The 15,944-nt window shown below is 39.2% G+C and overlaps 1 protein-coding gene across 1 annotated transcript in view; it reads left to right on the plus strand.

Moving 5' to 3' along the window:
* Positions 1–13,580, plus strand: part of ELAPOR2 (endosome-lysosome associated apoptosis and autophagy regulator family member 2) — a 101,824-nt gene extending 88,244 nt beyond the window's left edge. The window contains exons 17-22 of the mRNA XM_063153775.1: positions 2,564–2,660; positions 4,342–4,443; positions 6,824–6,950; positions 7,690–7,868; positions 8,537–8,702; positions 11,297–13,580. Of these exons, the coding sequence (XP_063009845.1) occupies positions 2,564–2,660; positions 4,342–4,443; positions 6,824–6,950; positions 7,690–7,868; positions 8,537–8,702; positions 11,297–11,356 (731 nt within the window). The 3' untranslated portion in view covers positions 11,357–13,580. The remainder of the gene's footprint in view (positions 1–2,563; positions 2,661–4,341; positions 4,444–6,823; positions 6,951–7,689; positions 7,869–8,536; positions 8,703–11,296) is intronic.
* Positions 13,581–15,944: the final 2,364 nt, after the last annotated feature.

Below are 15,944 nucleotides of genomic sequence, written 5' to 3' on the forward strand. Positions count from 1 at the left end.
GATCACACCAATGTTTTCCTTCTTGAAGAAATATTTTGTGTACTGGAATTGTCACACCCTTCTGATAAATTAAGTAGACCAAGTTCTTCTACTTGTCTTGCTATCATGTATTTATTTTGACCACCTAAAGTGCTCACCAGTGCACTTTGAGGCTCTTTCTATGCTTTCGGTAACTTTTTATATTTTTTTAAAGCACAGAATGGAATAGTATCCCAGTATTTAATTTGCTATAATGGCAATAAAAATTTTGCATTTGGAATCCCTGCATCCTTCTTTCTCTAAACTTAAGGGATTTAGTGATGGCTTCTTGGATCTGATGTAGAAGTTACAGTTTCCAAAGGAAATCTCTCTTTCTTAAGACTGGCCTTCAATTCTTGCTGCACTTGTATTATATATTTTATTAATATAATATAATATAATATAATATAATATAATATAATATAATATAATATAATATAATATAATATAATATAATATAATATAATATAATATAATATAATATAATATAAACTATGGAGTTTGTTTGGGACCATCTTGCTAAGTGAACCGCAACCAAGTTGCTCTGAATTTTATTTTTAATCCTCTTAATCTTTGTCTCATCTACACACTTTACCAGCATGGATTATACAGTTACTTGCAGATCCCTGATGGTAATCTTGCATTTTCACACTTCAATATTGATGTCTGGAGAAGCCTGGAGACATCCCATGTTTGATGAGAATTTCCCATGGCCAGATAATTTTATAATGACTTAGCTAAATAGTTTTTAATGCAGAGTGTGCTCCTAATTGATAGTACACTGCTAACTTTTTAATTAGAACCTCATGTGGTAATTAGTGAAATACTTGATACATTTACATAACTTTAGCAACCAAGTTCATCAGCACTCAAGGAATGAGATCAGATTTGTTCAACCAATGAGGTTCTCCCTAAATTCTTTTTGACTTTCTGTCATTGTGCATCTGTCCATGAACTGAGACCCATTTTCCATCACCATTATTGAGTCTCATTGTGAGAGACACATTGCAATTCAGGTCACCATATCCCCTCTCCATGAGTCTTTTGACAATTCACTGTCATCAAAAGCTCTTTTAAAGGTCACTCTTAGGTATGGGTTTCTAGTTCACAAACATTCATGCCAGTAAATGCCAATATTGTCTCCTGCCACCAGAGGAATGAGAGAGGGCAATTATTGTCTTGAAAAACAAGGAGATAGTCCTGACTTTTTTTCTAATACAAAGAAATGATGTCAAGCTCTTCTGGCACCTTTTTTTATCTCAGTTCCTAAATTTTAAATTGTTGGAGTTTGCCTTTCCTAACATAGCAAGGATGTGGAGCTGCTGAAGTGAGTCCAGAGGAGGCCAAAACGTGGTCAGGGGGCTGACCAACCCTCCTGGGTGACAGACTGAGAGAACTGGGCTTGTTCAGCCTGGAGAAGGTTTCAAGGAGATTTTAGAGCATCTTCCAGTACCTAAAGGAGCTGCAAGAGAGCTGGAGAGGGATTTTTTACAAGAGCATGCAGTGACAGAAGAAAGTGGAGTGGTTCCAACTTAAAGAGAGTAGGTTTAGATTAGATATTAGGAATAAATTCCCTGTGAGGGTGGTGAGACAATGGCACAGGTTGCCCAGAGAAGCTGTGGCTGCCCCATCCCTGGAAACATTCAAGAAGAGGTTGGACAGGGTTTTGAGCAACCTGGTCTGTGTAAGGTGTCCCTGCCCAGGGCAGGGTTTGCAACAAAATTATCTTTAAGGTTGCTTCCAACCCAAACCATTCTGTGAGTCTGTGATTCTATCAACTGTTTCAAGAGCAAGTGGAAAGCTTCTTTTCTTCAGTCTTTTCACCAGTTTCTGACCACTACCACTTCTTGTTCTATCAATTTTTAACTCCTGGGAAGAATGCAGCCCCCTTTGTACAACTCCCTCTTCTGAAATGTTGCAGTGGAGCACCAATATTTTCTGTCTTTGGTTCATGGGGTTGGAAAGATCTCCAAGAACTTTGATTACTTGCGTTTTCCTCCTTTTCAGCTTTTGCCCAGAATCCATGTAGTTCATACACCAGCCTGTCATTTGTTCCAAAAAGTGCCATCAAGGCTTCCCCATGATTCCATAATACTTCTGAGTCTTGTTATTCCGTCTCTCAAAGCACTGCAAATTGCTCAGGTCATTACCTGGTTTTGATGTGTGAGGGTTGTACACTCAAGGCATATGCTCTGAGGGGTTGCATCAGATATCTTCAGCAGTCCTTTGTCAGCCTAAATTATTTATTGCTTCTCTAATATCCAGTCATTGCTTTAAATTAATATAAAAGAGTAATAAGTATTTACACAGGTGTTTGGGTTTGTTTTTTTTTTGCTCTATCTGCATGAGGAAATCAGACTGTATGAGGAACATATATATCTGCAAAATTTAGTTAGAAAAAAGTGTGTGTAATGTACAGCGATGTCATTAAATGCTATAAAGTGAGATCCACAGCTTTCAGATTGAGAAAATATTACACATGGACCCCTCTAAAATTCATTAATAGATTGCTTTTTTTTTTTTTTTTTAATGTCTTACATTTTAGGAGCTACTGTTGAAACAGTGCTGGAAAATATCAGCATCAAGGCAGATATATTTCCTCCCTCTCCAAGCAAAATACCAGATGTGCATTTCTTTTACAAGTGGGTAAAAAATGCTGAAATGCTGTTTATTGCATTGTCAGATGTCTTCATTTGTTTAGAGGAAACTAAAACTGTGAGGGGGGATCTATAACCCACCTTTAACCTTTGCGCTTTAAGCAATATCTGCCTGATATTGATTGACATGTTGAAGATCATCTTATGAAATCAGCAAACACTCTTTACTCAAATCTAAATAAGTCTTGATCCATAGAAAGTGATCCCAGAGCTTTGATTCATCCAGATTATTTCAGTGTCCTGTTGCTTTTCATATTTTCTCATATATGACTTGGAAATGTCCACTTGTGGTTGCATATTTTCTTTCACTTTCATTTGTGTTTACTTTGATGCTACAGATTAAAAGTAATTGTTTCAACACACACAGTTACTAGAATGCTTTTCCCATTCTTCACTCTTCTCCATAAAAAGAATGCCTCAGTTTGGGTAGGAAGCAGCTCAAAGATCAGCTCAGTTCAGATGTCGACATGCTGATCTTCATGTCAGCTGTGTTTCTAAGCTGGGACTTAATTGAATATAGGACTTTGGATATCAGCATTTTATGCTTATGTGAATACTTAAATTATGTGTCTGATTCTGCAAACTGAGCCCCACACCAGAGACCCTACTTTGAGCATATTATGAACTTGGCTTACAAGGTCTATCATGCTGGAATAAGATCTTTTAAATCCCCTTTAACTGGGGGTACAAGTTGTGCGTTTCTCTGGGTCTGGATTGAAGGCACTTGAGACAGTAATTCATGTTCAGACTCAGCTGTTTATTATTTCTTATCAGTAAAACAGTCTCACTACTGTGAGCTGGGCAGTTTTTCATTAGAAGGCACAAAATGGCCAACAGTCTCTTGTTCCAAGGTCTTTTAAGACTAAACTCTTCCGTTAAGAACTGACACCAAATTCTTTTCCCCTTTACCCCAATAACTGATCCCACAGAGCCCACAATGGGGACTTTCCTGCCCAATTACAAAATGCCACCCAAACCCATGGAGAAGGAAGAAGAAGCACGAAGAAGAAACCCAGGATGACACCCTGTGCCCTCCATCTTGCTTCCATCCACTACATACTAAAAATCACAAAACCTCAATTTCTGACCAAGTGATACGCCTACACTGCTCTCTATCATCTATTGCACACTTTTGTGGATTCCAGTCTACCTTGAAGTCTGGGAAACTTTCTCCATCAATGAGGGTCAAAGTCAGGGCTCCCCTGAAGGTCTGGGCACCCCAGAGCAGACAGAGGAATATTCCCAGTGCTCTGGGTTTCCATACAGGACAGTTTGTTTCTCAGGTTGCTAGGCTGGGAGTGAGCCCTCAGAGCCTCTCCAGCAGAGTAACACAAGAACCACAGCACCTGTGACTCTCCTTTTCAATAATTTTGTTCTGTTTGTGGCAAAGTTCACTCCTTGATGCAGCAGATTTAGAAAACCAGAGCAGTTCCCTGAGTAGCATCTCAGAGCACTTTGAGATTTAAATGAATTGGAGAGGCCTACCCTGATTCTGTTGCTCTTTTTTTTTTTTTTGTTTGTTTTTCACCTGGCAAAATCAAAACCATTGTGGTAAAGGGTATTTTGTTAGTATTACAGCTGCATGAGTGTTTACAGACCTCTGAAACAGTAATTTCCATTTAATGTAGTGGAAATATGTTCCTTTTCTCCTCTTGTTTGACATTAGGTCTTCAACAGTGACAACCTCCTGTGAAAATGGCCGAGCAACTGTTGTGACAATGAGATGCAACCCCCACAAACCAGACCAAGGAGAGCTTTCTGTGCCCAGGTATTTCAGTCTTTGCATCCTACTAGTACCAAAAAGCCTTTGCTCCTCAGGTAATCCTTACAAAACTCATTAGTAATTTTATACTACAATAGCAATGAGGAGAGCTCTGTCCCTCATCAGTCACTTGTTTTCCTAGGTGTCCATCAGCTTCCAGCAGACCAACTGATCTGTGTTTAGGCTGTGTGGCAGGTTGTTCTGAGCTTAAATGCAAAAGAAAATGCAGTGATGTTTGCTTGTTTTCACCTCTCCTTTATTTCAGTTCCTTATTTTAATCTTCAGCCTCCTGATTAAACTGCCTAGTTGAGGCTTTGAGAGGTAGTTTTTCTTCCTTGAGCTACAGCAGTAGGTAGTTAAAATTATTTTTTTGGACAAAGGCAATCTGCTCTAGGAATTTTAAAATCTGCTATTGCAATGCTTGTGTGAGCTCTGTCTATTTTATGTTTGGGATATATTTATTTATGTGCTTCATTGCTGTATCCTGGCTGCCTTGTACCAGTTGTGTTTAATTTGCCTGATGTTTTTTCCCTTCAGTCTGATTTGAGGGACTTTAAAAAGCTTCTTTCTTCCAAAATCCTGCTTATGCCCGCATAAGCATAACTTAAGGCATAAGCATGATTGAAAAACTGCAGAGAAAAAAAAACCCAGTAAAATACTCAATTCTATTAATTTTTAGCAACACACTCTGATTTTTCAGAAGCTTCCTTCAACTCTGATAACTCTCCTCTTTGGTTATCAAGGCCCATTTTAGTCTGCCTGGATGTTACTATAAATCTGCTGATAGCTCTCACTCATCCTCCTTCCCAAAAGTGAGCAGAGTGAGAGGTGTGGGATCCTTTGGTCTATGTCCCTCTCGTGGCACACAAACTGTGCTTGCCTGGAAGAAGGCAGAGTAGAGTTTACCTCACAGGTGATGGATGAATGATTGGGATTTGAGCACCTTTGGAGATGCTTGCCCCAGTTTCTGAGGGACCTGTCCTACTACAAATTCTGCTGGGCAGTGATTCACTATCAGCTTCTGCACGAAAATTCTTCAGTTGTTCTTCCAGTGCCACAGGAAAAACATGATGGGAACTGTGATAAAGCACCAGCAGTGAGGGAGGAACAGCCTCCCTTGCTTTTGAAAGTGTGAGCAGGGGTAGAAATGGTACATAGCTGACATGTGTACCTTATCTCAGTTCATGTTGGCTTTTCCTTTCCTATCCCCCTTTGATTAGCTCAGCAGTCAGCTGCTTTCACACAGGGAGGTATCAGGAATATGTCAAATAATGTAACTCCTTGATCCTCCAGCTTCGTGTTTAGTATCACATGAATGTGCAGTACAAGATGAAAGCAGTTGAGAAGAAAGGTCTGTCAGTGCTCTTGCCATGTAGGTTGGAAAAATGCTCCATAATTCACAGAGGAATGTACCTGTTGTCAGGTATTCAAATCTGGATAAGCCAGAATGGGCTTTTAGGGCTGGGGATTTTTCAGTGCTTCAGATCAGGATATCAGGTTTCCAGATGATATAGAACAACACAACTTTAAATCTATTTTTTTCTGCATGAATATATTTCATATTTACATGACCAAACTTCCTGCATGGCCTTTGGCCATTGCTGCTGTTAGGCCTGATGTGATTGTCAGTAAAAAAATCTACGTGACTGTCCTGCCACTGCCAGTGCAACTTCCTTCTGCAGGCTGAATACAAAATAGGCCATTAGTTTTTCTTGGAGTAAGAGAAGCTGTTATCTCTTCATTAACGGGTGAACATCCTTCTAGTAATTAACCATGGCAGGACAAGTCCATTCCATATGGACTAAATCACCCAGACATCATTAGAACAATGGCAGGAACCAGATAGCAGCAGTCAGGTGGAACAGCCACCCTGTGCAGGAGAACAGTGATGCTCCATCAGTGTATGCTGGTGTAGTAACACTGCACCTCTTTCTCTTTCTCTTTCTCTTTCTCTTTCCCTTTCTCTTTCTCTTTCTCTTTCTCTTTCTCTTTCTCTTTCTCTTTCTCTTTCTCTTTCTCTTTCTCTTTCTCTTTCTCTTTCTCTTTCTCTTTCTCTTTCTCTTTCTCTTTCTCTTTCTCTTTCTCTTTCTCTTTCTCTTTCTCTTTCTCTTTCTCTTCTCTCTCTCTCCCTCTCCCTCTCCCTCTCCCTCTCCCTCTCCACACTCCTTTTCGATCTTTGAAAGCTCAACACCTGTTTTCACTTGAGAAAGCACTTTACAAACCAGGAAAAATTCTCCCCCCAGATTCTTCCATCTGCTAACTCGATGGATGTTTACCCATTTCTCACACTTCTCATTCCTAATCTTCAGCAGCAGAAGGTGGATGAGGATGCAAACCCCAGAGTGTTTCTTTCCTGACTGATAACTGAGCTCTGCTCTCCTCGTAGCTCCTGCCCTGCAGGCACCTGTGATGGATGCACTTTCTACTTCCTCTGGGAAAGTGCAGAAGCTTGTCCTCTCTGCACAGAGCAAGACTACCATGAGATTGAGGGAGCCTGCAAAAAAGGATTTCAGGTACAGCACCCATGTCTCAAAGTCAGATGGGCTCATTTGGATATAACTTGGACTCTTGTTGAGATTTGGTGTGCAAATTAATGTGTGAGTGGGTTGGAAGGCTCTGAGCTGGCTGGGATGCAAGCTGAGGGAGGAGCTGTGTTGAGACTCAGGAATGTTTGTGTCAATGTCAGTGTGGTTCCTGCAAGAGAGCTGGTGTGTGCTGCCAGCTGTGTGAGTAAGGATGTGAACTCTCAATGCATTCAGATTTGCAGGACAGTTATTTCTGAAGGATGGAGTGCCCTAAAGACTTCAGTTGTTTCGTAGCCATAAGCATCGGGGCAGGCTAGGAAAGGTTTCCAAATGTCAATTTATAAATTCATCCTACTTACTTGCAATGTTTTTGCTGCTGCCTTCTCTAGTCAAATATTAGGAATATTCTTCCACAGGTTCAAACTCTCCTGTTGATCAACAGCTCCTGTGCAGGCACAACTTATTCCCAATAGCTGTCCAGCCCATATTGTGCCACATGGAGACCTATACAGGGGAGGAAATCCTTTTGCCATGCCTGAACCTGCAGGCCCAAGCAAGGAGAGGACTGATTATACAATATAACTGAAAACCTAAAGGGGGTGTTTTGGTTTGCTTTCACTAAATGTTATCTGACCTTTCTACCTGAGAACAGCTTGTTTTCTGTAAGTCTAAACAGTTCTCTCTTTTCCTACAAGCAGCTCACTTTTTGGTGTTTTCTGTTTGAAAGGAAACCTTATATGTATGGAATGAGCCAAAGCATTGCATTAAAGGAGTTTCCTTGCCAGAAAAAAGGACCAGCACTTGTGAAACAGTGGATTTTTGGCTTAAAGTTGGAGCTGGTGTTGGTGCTTTCACAGCTGTTCTGCTCATAGCCTTGACTTGTTACTTTTGGAAGAAGAACCAGAAGTAAGTACTGCAAATTGTATTGCATTTAAAAGTTAGCTAAAAGCTTGATGGAGTGACTTTTCCTTCATCTGACTTTATGACACTCTTGATAAGCAGTACCTTGTGGGATCAATCCATTCACACACCAAGTTGATGTTTCTTCTGTCAATGGTGGCTATAAAAAAATTCAGTGAGGAAAGTATAGAACATCCATGGTAATTTGCAATGGCATAACTTCCAAATGTTTTTTTAACCCTTGAGAGTTTTAAGTTGACTTTAGTTTCTGAAACAACGTGGCTTTCTCAAGATCTGAAGACCAAAAGAGTATCTTTAGTTTAATTAGTCCTTTCAGCTTGGTAAAAAATTAGGTTCTTGACCATATTGTTCAGTTCTGTTTTGGTAGTTACTCCAACCAGCACTTCTTCATGCAGGAAGTCCTCTTGACCTCCCCTTGGTCCGGTGGGAAAATATGGTTCTTTTATAAGGATAGAGGACTAGTTGGAAAGCAAGAGCTCAGTGTATTGTTAGTACTATTTTGGTTACGTATTTTTAATGATTGAAAAGTATCTAATTTCCACTGCCTCAGAAGTAACTATGTGGGAGGACTGCAGACAATCTAAATTACAAAACCCCTGAGTATGGGACATTTGAGAAAAAAAATCTATTCCTGTGTGGCTTTATATCTTCAGGCTGGAGTATAAATATTCCAAATTAGTGATGACAACGAACTCAAAAGAGTGTGAACTGCCAGCTGCTGACAGCTGTGCTATAATGGAAGGAGAAGATAATGAAGAAGAAATTGTGTATTCAAATAAGCAGTCGCTGCTGGGGAAGCTCAAATCCTTGGCAACAAAGGTGAGTAGTAATTACCAATATTAATACAAAAATAATTATTACCTTTTTTTATTACTGGATATGATGAGTCTTTGATGCTAATTTCACAGCAGTGCAGCCTCCCACGCACACCTCATCCAGTCCATAGTGATCTGCTGAAATCCACAGTCTGGATAAAATTAAGAAATGTTGTAGGGTTTTTGGGTATATGCTCCTTCCTCCACAGAGATTTCAGTAGCATTTTTTAATTGCATGGGTGACACCAGAAAAAAACAGGTAATGGCAGAGAGAACTTTTTTGCCTGGAATCCTCCCAGGCACATCCATTGCTGAGGCAAACACAGCTATTAGAGATACAAAAAATTAACACTGGCAGCACAGCCACCAGCCACTGCTTGCAGCTCACCTGGGCTGGCTTCATGGCTGGCTGGAGAGCCATAATTTTGAGTAGGATTCACTTGAAGATAAATCATCTTCATCCTGTTGCCCAACACAGCAGCCTCCTCCATTTCAGTGGGAAGCAGCACCAAAAAAAGCATTTTTTTTCTGCAGTAGATGTCATGTGGATTGTTGCATGTCTGAATTGACAGCACCAAACTCTTTGGTGTCCTTCGAGCATTTCTGAGAGGAGGCACAGAGGACCATCATGGTAGATCCCAAAAGCTCTTTAGTCTTTGTTCCAAATGCCTTGAAATCTGTGCTGTGGAAAGGGTAGTGTTGTCTTTAAGGGATTCCAGTGGGGGCATCTGTTATGATCAGGATAAAGGCAAATGATATTTTCCCTTTCAGTTTTGTTGAATACAATTTCTTGGAAAGTCTCTTAAAATACCATGATAAAAATTAATTTTAAAACATTGTACTCCAGTTTATTGTCCAAATAATATCTCAGAATATTGAATTTTGAGATTTTTTTCCTTGTATCCCTTTTTGTTTCCTTCTGTGATTGGCTGCAAAATAATTAAAACTTGTGTGCTGCCTTTCTTTTCCCTTATTATTCTTTTCTCTTCATTTTTTTACTTTTTTTTTGTTTGACTGGTGTCCTCTTGCCACACTACCTGCTCCTCAGATATCCCTCCTAGGAGAAGTTACCATTGCACAGATAATGTGCAGAAACTTTCCCTTGAACCCAGCCTGACTATTTGTCCTGCAAAATCAATATTTTTCCTTGTGGAAGGGGGCAGAAATTCAATATTAATTCTTAATTCAATATTGAGAATATTGAAGATGTAAATAAAATCAAATCACATAAAATTTTCTGGTGATGTTGCTAAAATAGAATTAAGCTTTAGTACTTCAGTATTCAGACAGCTTGAATGCCTTGTTGGAGTTTTTTAATGTTCCTGTATCCACTGTAGCAGGCCTCCTGAGTGTTCTCTCCATTTTCAACAAGCTTCTCAGGTATTTCTAAGCTTGTTCCTTTTTTTACTGCTAGATAACAATAGCTGGTAAATTCAACTTCCAGTACCTCATTAGCTTTCTCAGCTCTGTGTCCTGTACTCCCACAGATAACTCAAATTTAATATATATATTTATAAAAAACCAAATGTTATAGGCATTGCTTTTCATTTATGCAAAAGATGAAGAAATTAATGTCCTGCTAAATATGCATGTAAAATACAGGAAAAAAAAAAATAAATGGAGGAAAACAGGGGAGAAAAAGGAGAAATGTAAAATGAGAGAGAAAGAGAATCTGCAGTGTCCTAACTATATGTTCAAGCCTCAGGCTATGGCATTTCTGCCAGCGTGTCACAAAGATATCAGTGGGTTCAAGCACCCAAGGGATTGAGGGCTGGGCCTGTAATATAGAAAGGGATGACTTATTTTTAATGGGAAGATATAAGCCAAATAATTACAAACCTGTTTCAGATTGGGGGCTGTTCTTGTTGGGTCTGTTGTCTCCAGCATGACAATACCAGGCTCTTCAGAACAGATATTTTTCACTGGACTAGCATAGGACAATTTCTCCCCTTCTTTCTCAAGTCTGCACTAGACTGTCCTGATCTGTGTGAGAGGGCTTTAAAAATCAGATTATGAAGGTAATTCAGGACATTTTGCAGACTATTTGGGTGTGTAAGTCCAAATTTCTTGCTCACCCTGATGCCTGCTGGCCAAATGAAAACAGAGAGAAAACTCAACTCTCCAGCCCTGATTTTTAAGGTGGAAACTGATGTTTTGTCTTGTGGGTCTCCCAGAGGAGTTGTTGAGATTGGAATCCAGGACCAAGGCAGTGGTGTTCACACTCACATGCTGTGCTTCAAGCATTTTATATTTTGCAGAAAACACATTGATAAGTGATAATAACCATAGAGAGGATTACCTTGCAATTCCCCAGCTCAGACTACCTGTCCTATTCTCTGAATATGAAATGACTTTCCCTGCACCCTCTAAAATAAGTACCATGACCAATAGCTATAGCATAATTTTATTGTTTTTGCAATTTTTTTACAGAATTAGTAATGTTATTAAATATTAAAGGATCAAACTGTGCACTTAATTACCATAGTAAAAATAAAGTGAAGTTTTTGGCAAAGGATATTGAGAGCAGAAATGATTGTGCTGACTTCTGGAGAGATTTTGAAGAAATCCAGTTGATGGGAACCTGTCTTTCCATTGCAGGAAAAGGAAGATAATTTTGAATCTGTTCAGCTGAAATCTTCAAGATCCCAGAATATATGAAGAATTAATGCTGCCTTCAAAGGAACAAACCTAATTTCTATTTTTACAGGACTATATTTTAAACATATTCTGGCACACATTATAGTGGTGATCTTGGTGAGAAATGCTTGGCCTTTTAAGAGGAAAGAAGACAGGAAGCAAACCAGAAAAATGGATTGCCTTACCATGTGATTGAGTACCTTGCCAAAAAAAGAAAGCAGATTCTTGGATTCCTTACTGGGAATGAAATTCAACTCAGGAAGAGATATACATACTGCATATAACATGAATTTTTTGCATTCACCTGGGCAACACTCAGGCATGCCATATGATTTATAGGTACCTTTCATTTCCTTCTCATTCCTGTGCATATTCCTAAGAAATTATTTTCAGAGAGGCCTGCAACCTCCTGCTAAGGTTGTGTGTTGTTGTTTACTGGCACAACTGTGAGTCTTTCTTGAAATCAAAATTGTGAATGGTACTCGGAATGAGCCTCGGGTGAGTTTTGAACTTTGGAAAATACTTTTGATTTTAATGCTTTGAAGGTGTGGATGGTCTGTATTAACCTCTAATGCAAAAGGAATTTTGTTGCACCTGCAAATTGAACCCATTCTGGTGCCCAAGTCATGGCCATCAAGGTTGGAGTAAAACCTAGTGCTATTAAATTTAAACTTGGTAACAGCTGTTGTGTGAATTGTAGGTCTGGGCCCATGAGTTTGTAGGCAGTAGCAGGTTCAAACTCTTTACAGAGATGTAAAGTGGTACCTACAGTGCAAGTGGCACTTGTCCCTCTCTGTGGAAGCTTGTCCTTTCAAGAGAAGTCTTTGGCAGATTCAGTGTTCTGCCTTGGGCTGGGTAAATGTCACTTTTCCCAGGGCTAGGAACCAGCAAAACCGGAATTCTAGAGGTACAGCAAAAATCTCAACTTTTGGGAATGAAGGATCAGCTCTGTCAGTTGAGAGGCTTGTTAGAAATACCCAGCCTCCTTTAGTCCTGAGCTCATGTGAGGAAGGGGTAGGGATGGAGGGATGGATGGATATGGATGGAGGGATGGATGATAAATGGATGGACGAGGAATGGTTAGACGTGTGGATGGATGGATGGATGGATGGATGGATGGATGATGGAGGAATGGATGGATGGGTGGGTGGATGGATGACGGATTGATGGATGGATGGATGGATGGATGGATGGATGGATGGATGGATGGATGGATGGATGGATGGATGGATGTCCAGCAGAGCTGAGCATGGGTTATGTACTTGCACAGCATCTGAATGCATCCTGTGGCAGTGCAAGTAGCAGCTCTGGAGGAAAGGCACAAAATGGTGCCTTGGAAACTGGAGGCTGGGTGATTTTATTTCCATAAAATCAGCCACGTTATAAGCATGTGATCTTCATAATATCCACAGTAATAATTTCCTGAAATTCCCTCTGAGGTTGAACTCAAAGGAATCTGAAACTTGGGCAAAAAATATTTGAGTAAAATTATGCAAGACTTGTACAGAGCCAGAGAAAATGAGTCACAATTCTTGTATTGACCTCTGGTCAGACTCATATTTCCATTACAGCAAATTTATGGGAATTGTGGAATGCATCAAAATCAGAAAAGAGACATGGGCAGAAACGGTCTTTTTACTATAAGGAATATAGATTTTTGATTTTATATGACTGAGCTAGGTCTATCAATAAAAGAGGGTCCACTTTTAAGTAAAATTTAAATGCAACTGAATTTTCTGCACTCTAAATATTTTATTATACTCTAGATGTGAACAAAAATTTTATGAAGTTTAGGTTTTTTTTTCAATAGGGAAAATTCAGCTCTGTTATTTTATAGTTCCAGTCAAAGAACACACACTTTACTTTTTTGATGGGAGATCCTTCAGGCATCTTAACTGAAGTGGTGTACATTTTCTGTTGGTCTTGAAAAGGCACTTCACTTTCCCAACAAAGATTTTTATGGGGTAATGTTGAATGTACATTAAATACACATTCCTTTTTGTATATTTTGTACCATTGCACACTTATTATTGTACATTGTATTTGTTGTCATGATGTCATTTATATATGGTTGTCAAAGATGATATGCTCACAGAGTAAATGGTTATGGCTTTGGGGTTTCACGTCTTGAATCTTTTATGATGAGGGGTTTTATGTTGTTGATTTTTATTCAACTAGTGTGTTGTAGCATCAAAGATATATATCTGATGGACATTCATAAAATAAAATAAAAATATATTTGAAATTTTGGACTTGAGATGTTTGGTGGCCCTGCAGCCTTCCCTGAACATTGCTCGTCTTCAATAATGAGTAGAGCTTTTGACTGTCATCAAGTTGCATTTGTCTATATCTCCTTTAATTTTTCCCCTTCTCTCTCCGTATGTTTGCTCAGCCATAATTACACTTCATTCTCCAGAACACCATTTCTTTTCTTACTGCTGGACCCAGATCCCTATAATACAGAAACGCCTTATTTTTATAAAACATATTCAATTTGAATTAATACTGCACAGGTTTCATTGAGTTCCCGTCACTTTCCATTAGGTTTCCCAAATAAAATGGAGTGGAATTTCTTTAAAAGCTGTGACAGATTTTGCTGTATGACTCTTCTCAGCTCTCCTTCCAAAAATTTTATCATGATGTTGTGGAACATTCTCCAAGGCAATCTAATGGTGTATATGGTGCAGTGCTAACATAGTGGGAAAGAAACCAATGCTGTAGACTTTATTTACCAAAAAAAAAAAAAAAAAAAGTGCATTTTCCAAGAATTAGGCAAAGAAAAACTGAAATATTTGAGGAGACTTATACTATTCATTCTGTTAAAGATGAAGAAGAGAGGGGAAGTTTCCACTTTCCCATAAGAGGGGGATGCAACAAAGATTCCTCTATTGCTGCCCATTGAAATCACAAGACTCCTTTTCCCTTCCTGAATCCAAAGAGATAGGCTTAGAAACCCTCTGGAAAGAAGATAGGATCAAATGAAATGCAATTAAAAAAAACCCAGAAAAAACCAGAAAATTGGGACTTTTAGTGTCTTCAAAAAAGAGGCTGTGAGGAAATGAGCTGCATTGCAAAGGACCAAAACCTGCAAAAACTAAGCTCAGAGATGTTGCAAAAGCAGGGCAAAAGTCAAGAAGGAAGACAATACTTGGAAGGGAAGATACCAGGGACATGGCATGGATACCTTAAAAAAAAAAAAATTTCCCTAAGTCATAAACATAACTTTTGAGAAAAGGAGCTATATTTCAAAGCACCAAAACATGCTAAACTAAGCTCACAGATGTTGAAAAAGCAGGGGAAAAAGCCAAGGAGGAAGACAAAACTTGGAGCGGAAGATATCAGAGACATGGCAGGGATACTTTAAAAAAAAACAAACAATATTTCCCTAAGTCCAGAACATAAGCTGTGAGAAAAGGAGCTACATTTCAAAGGAGCAAATCATGCCAAAACTAAGCTCACAGATGTTGCAAAAGCAGGAGAAAAATACATGTAGCAAGACAAATCTTGGAGGGGAAGATACCAGGGACATGGAATCGATACTTTAAAAAAAACCAAAAATTTTCCCTAAATCCAAAACATAAGCTGTGAGAAAAGGAGCTCCATCGCAAAGGACCAAAACATGCCAAAACTAAGATCACAGACGTTGCAAAAGCAGGGGAAAAAGTCAAGGAGGAAGACAATACTTGGAAGGGAAGATAGCAGGGACATGGCATGGATACTTTAAACAAAAAATAAAATTTTCCCTATGTCTAAAACATATGCTGTGATAAAAGGAGCTCCATCGCAAAGGGCCAAAACATGCCAAAACTAAGCTCACAGATGTTGCAAAAGCAGGGGAAAAAGTCAAGGAGGAAAGCAAAACTTGGAGGGGAAGATATCAGGGACATGGCTTGCATACTTAAAAAAAAAAAATAAATTACCTAAGTCCAAAACATAGGCTGTTGAGAAAACGAGCTGCATTTCAAAGGACCAAAAGAGGTCAAAACTAAGCTCACAGGGGTTGCAAAACCATGAGAAATATTCTTGGAGGAAGACAAACTTGAAGGGGAAGATAACAGGGACATGGCATGGATACTTAAGAAACAGAAAACACAAGCAAAAAATCTTTCCCTAAGTCAAAGCCATCAAAAAGCATGGCATGCCATCAAGGGCAGGGACATGCACCAATGATTCTTCTAGTGGTCCCCATTGAAATCGCAAGATTCCTTTTCCCTTCCCGAAAGGAAATGAAATTTCCTTTCGGGAAGGGAAAAGGAATCCTGCGAACCCGGAAAGAAAGGCTTACAAACCCTCTGGAAAGGAGATAGGATCAAGTGAAATGTAATTGAAAAAAAAAACCCAAAAAACCCAGAAAATTGGGACTTTTAGTGTCTTCAAAAAAGAGGCTGTGAGGAAATGGGCTGCATTTCCAAGGACCAAAACATGCCAAAACCAAGCTCAGAGATGTTACAAAAGCAGGGGAACAAAGCAAGTTGGGAGACAAAACTCGAAAAGGGAAGATATGAGGGACGAGACATAGACACTTAAAAAAAAATATAAAAGTTGAAAAAATCATTCCCTGCTTCAAAGCCATCAAAATGCATGGCATGCTATCAAGGGCAAGGACATG

This window comes from Melospiza melodia, chromosome 4 (genome assembly GCF_035770615.1).
Source record: "Melospiza melodia melodia isolate bMelMel2 chromosome 4, bMelMel2.pri, whole genome shotgun sequence".
NCBI lineage: Eukaryota > Metazoa > Chordata > Aves > Passeriformes > Passerellidae > Melospiza > Melospiza melodia.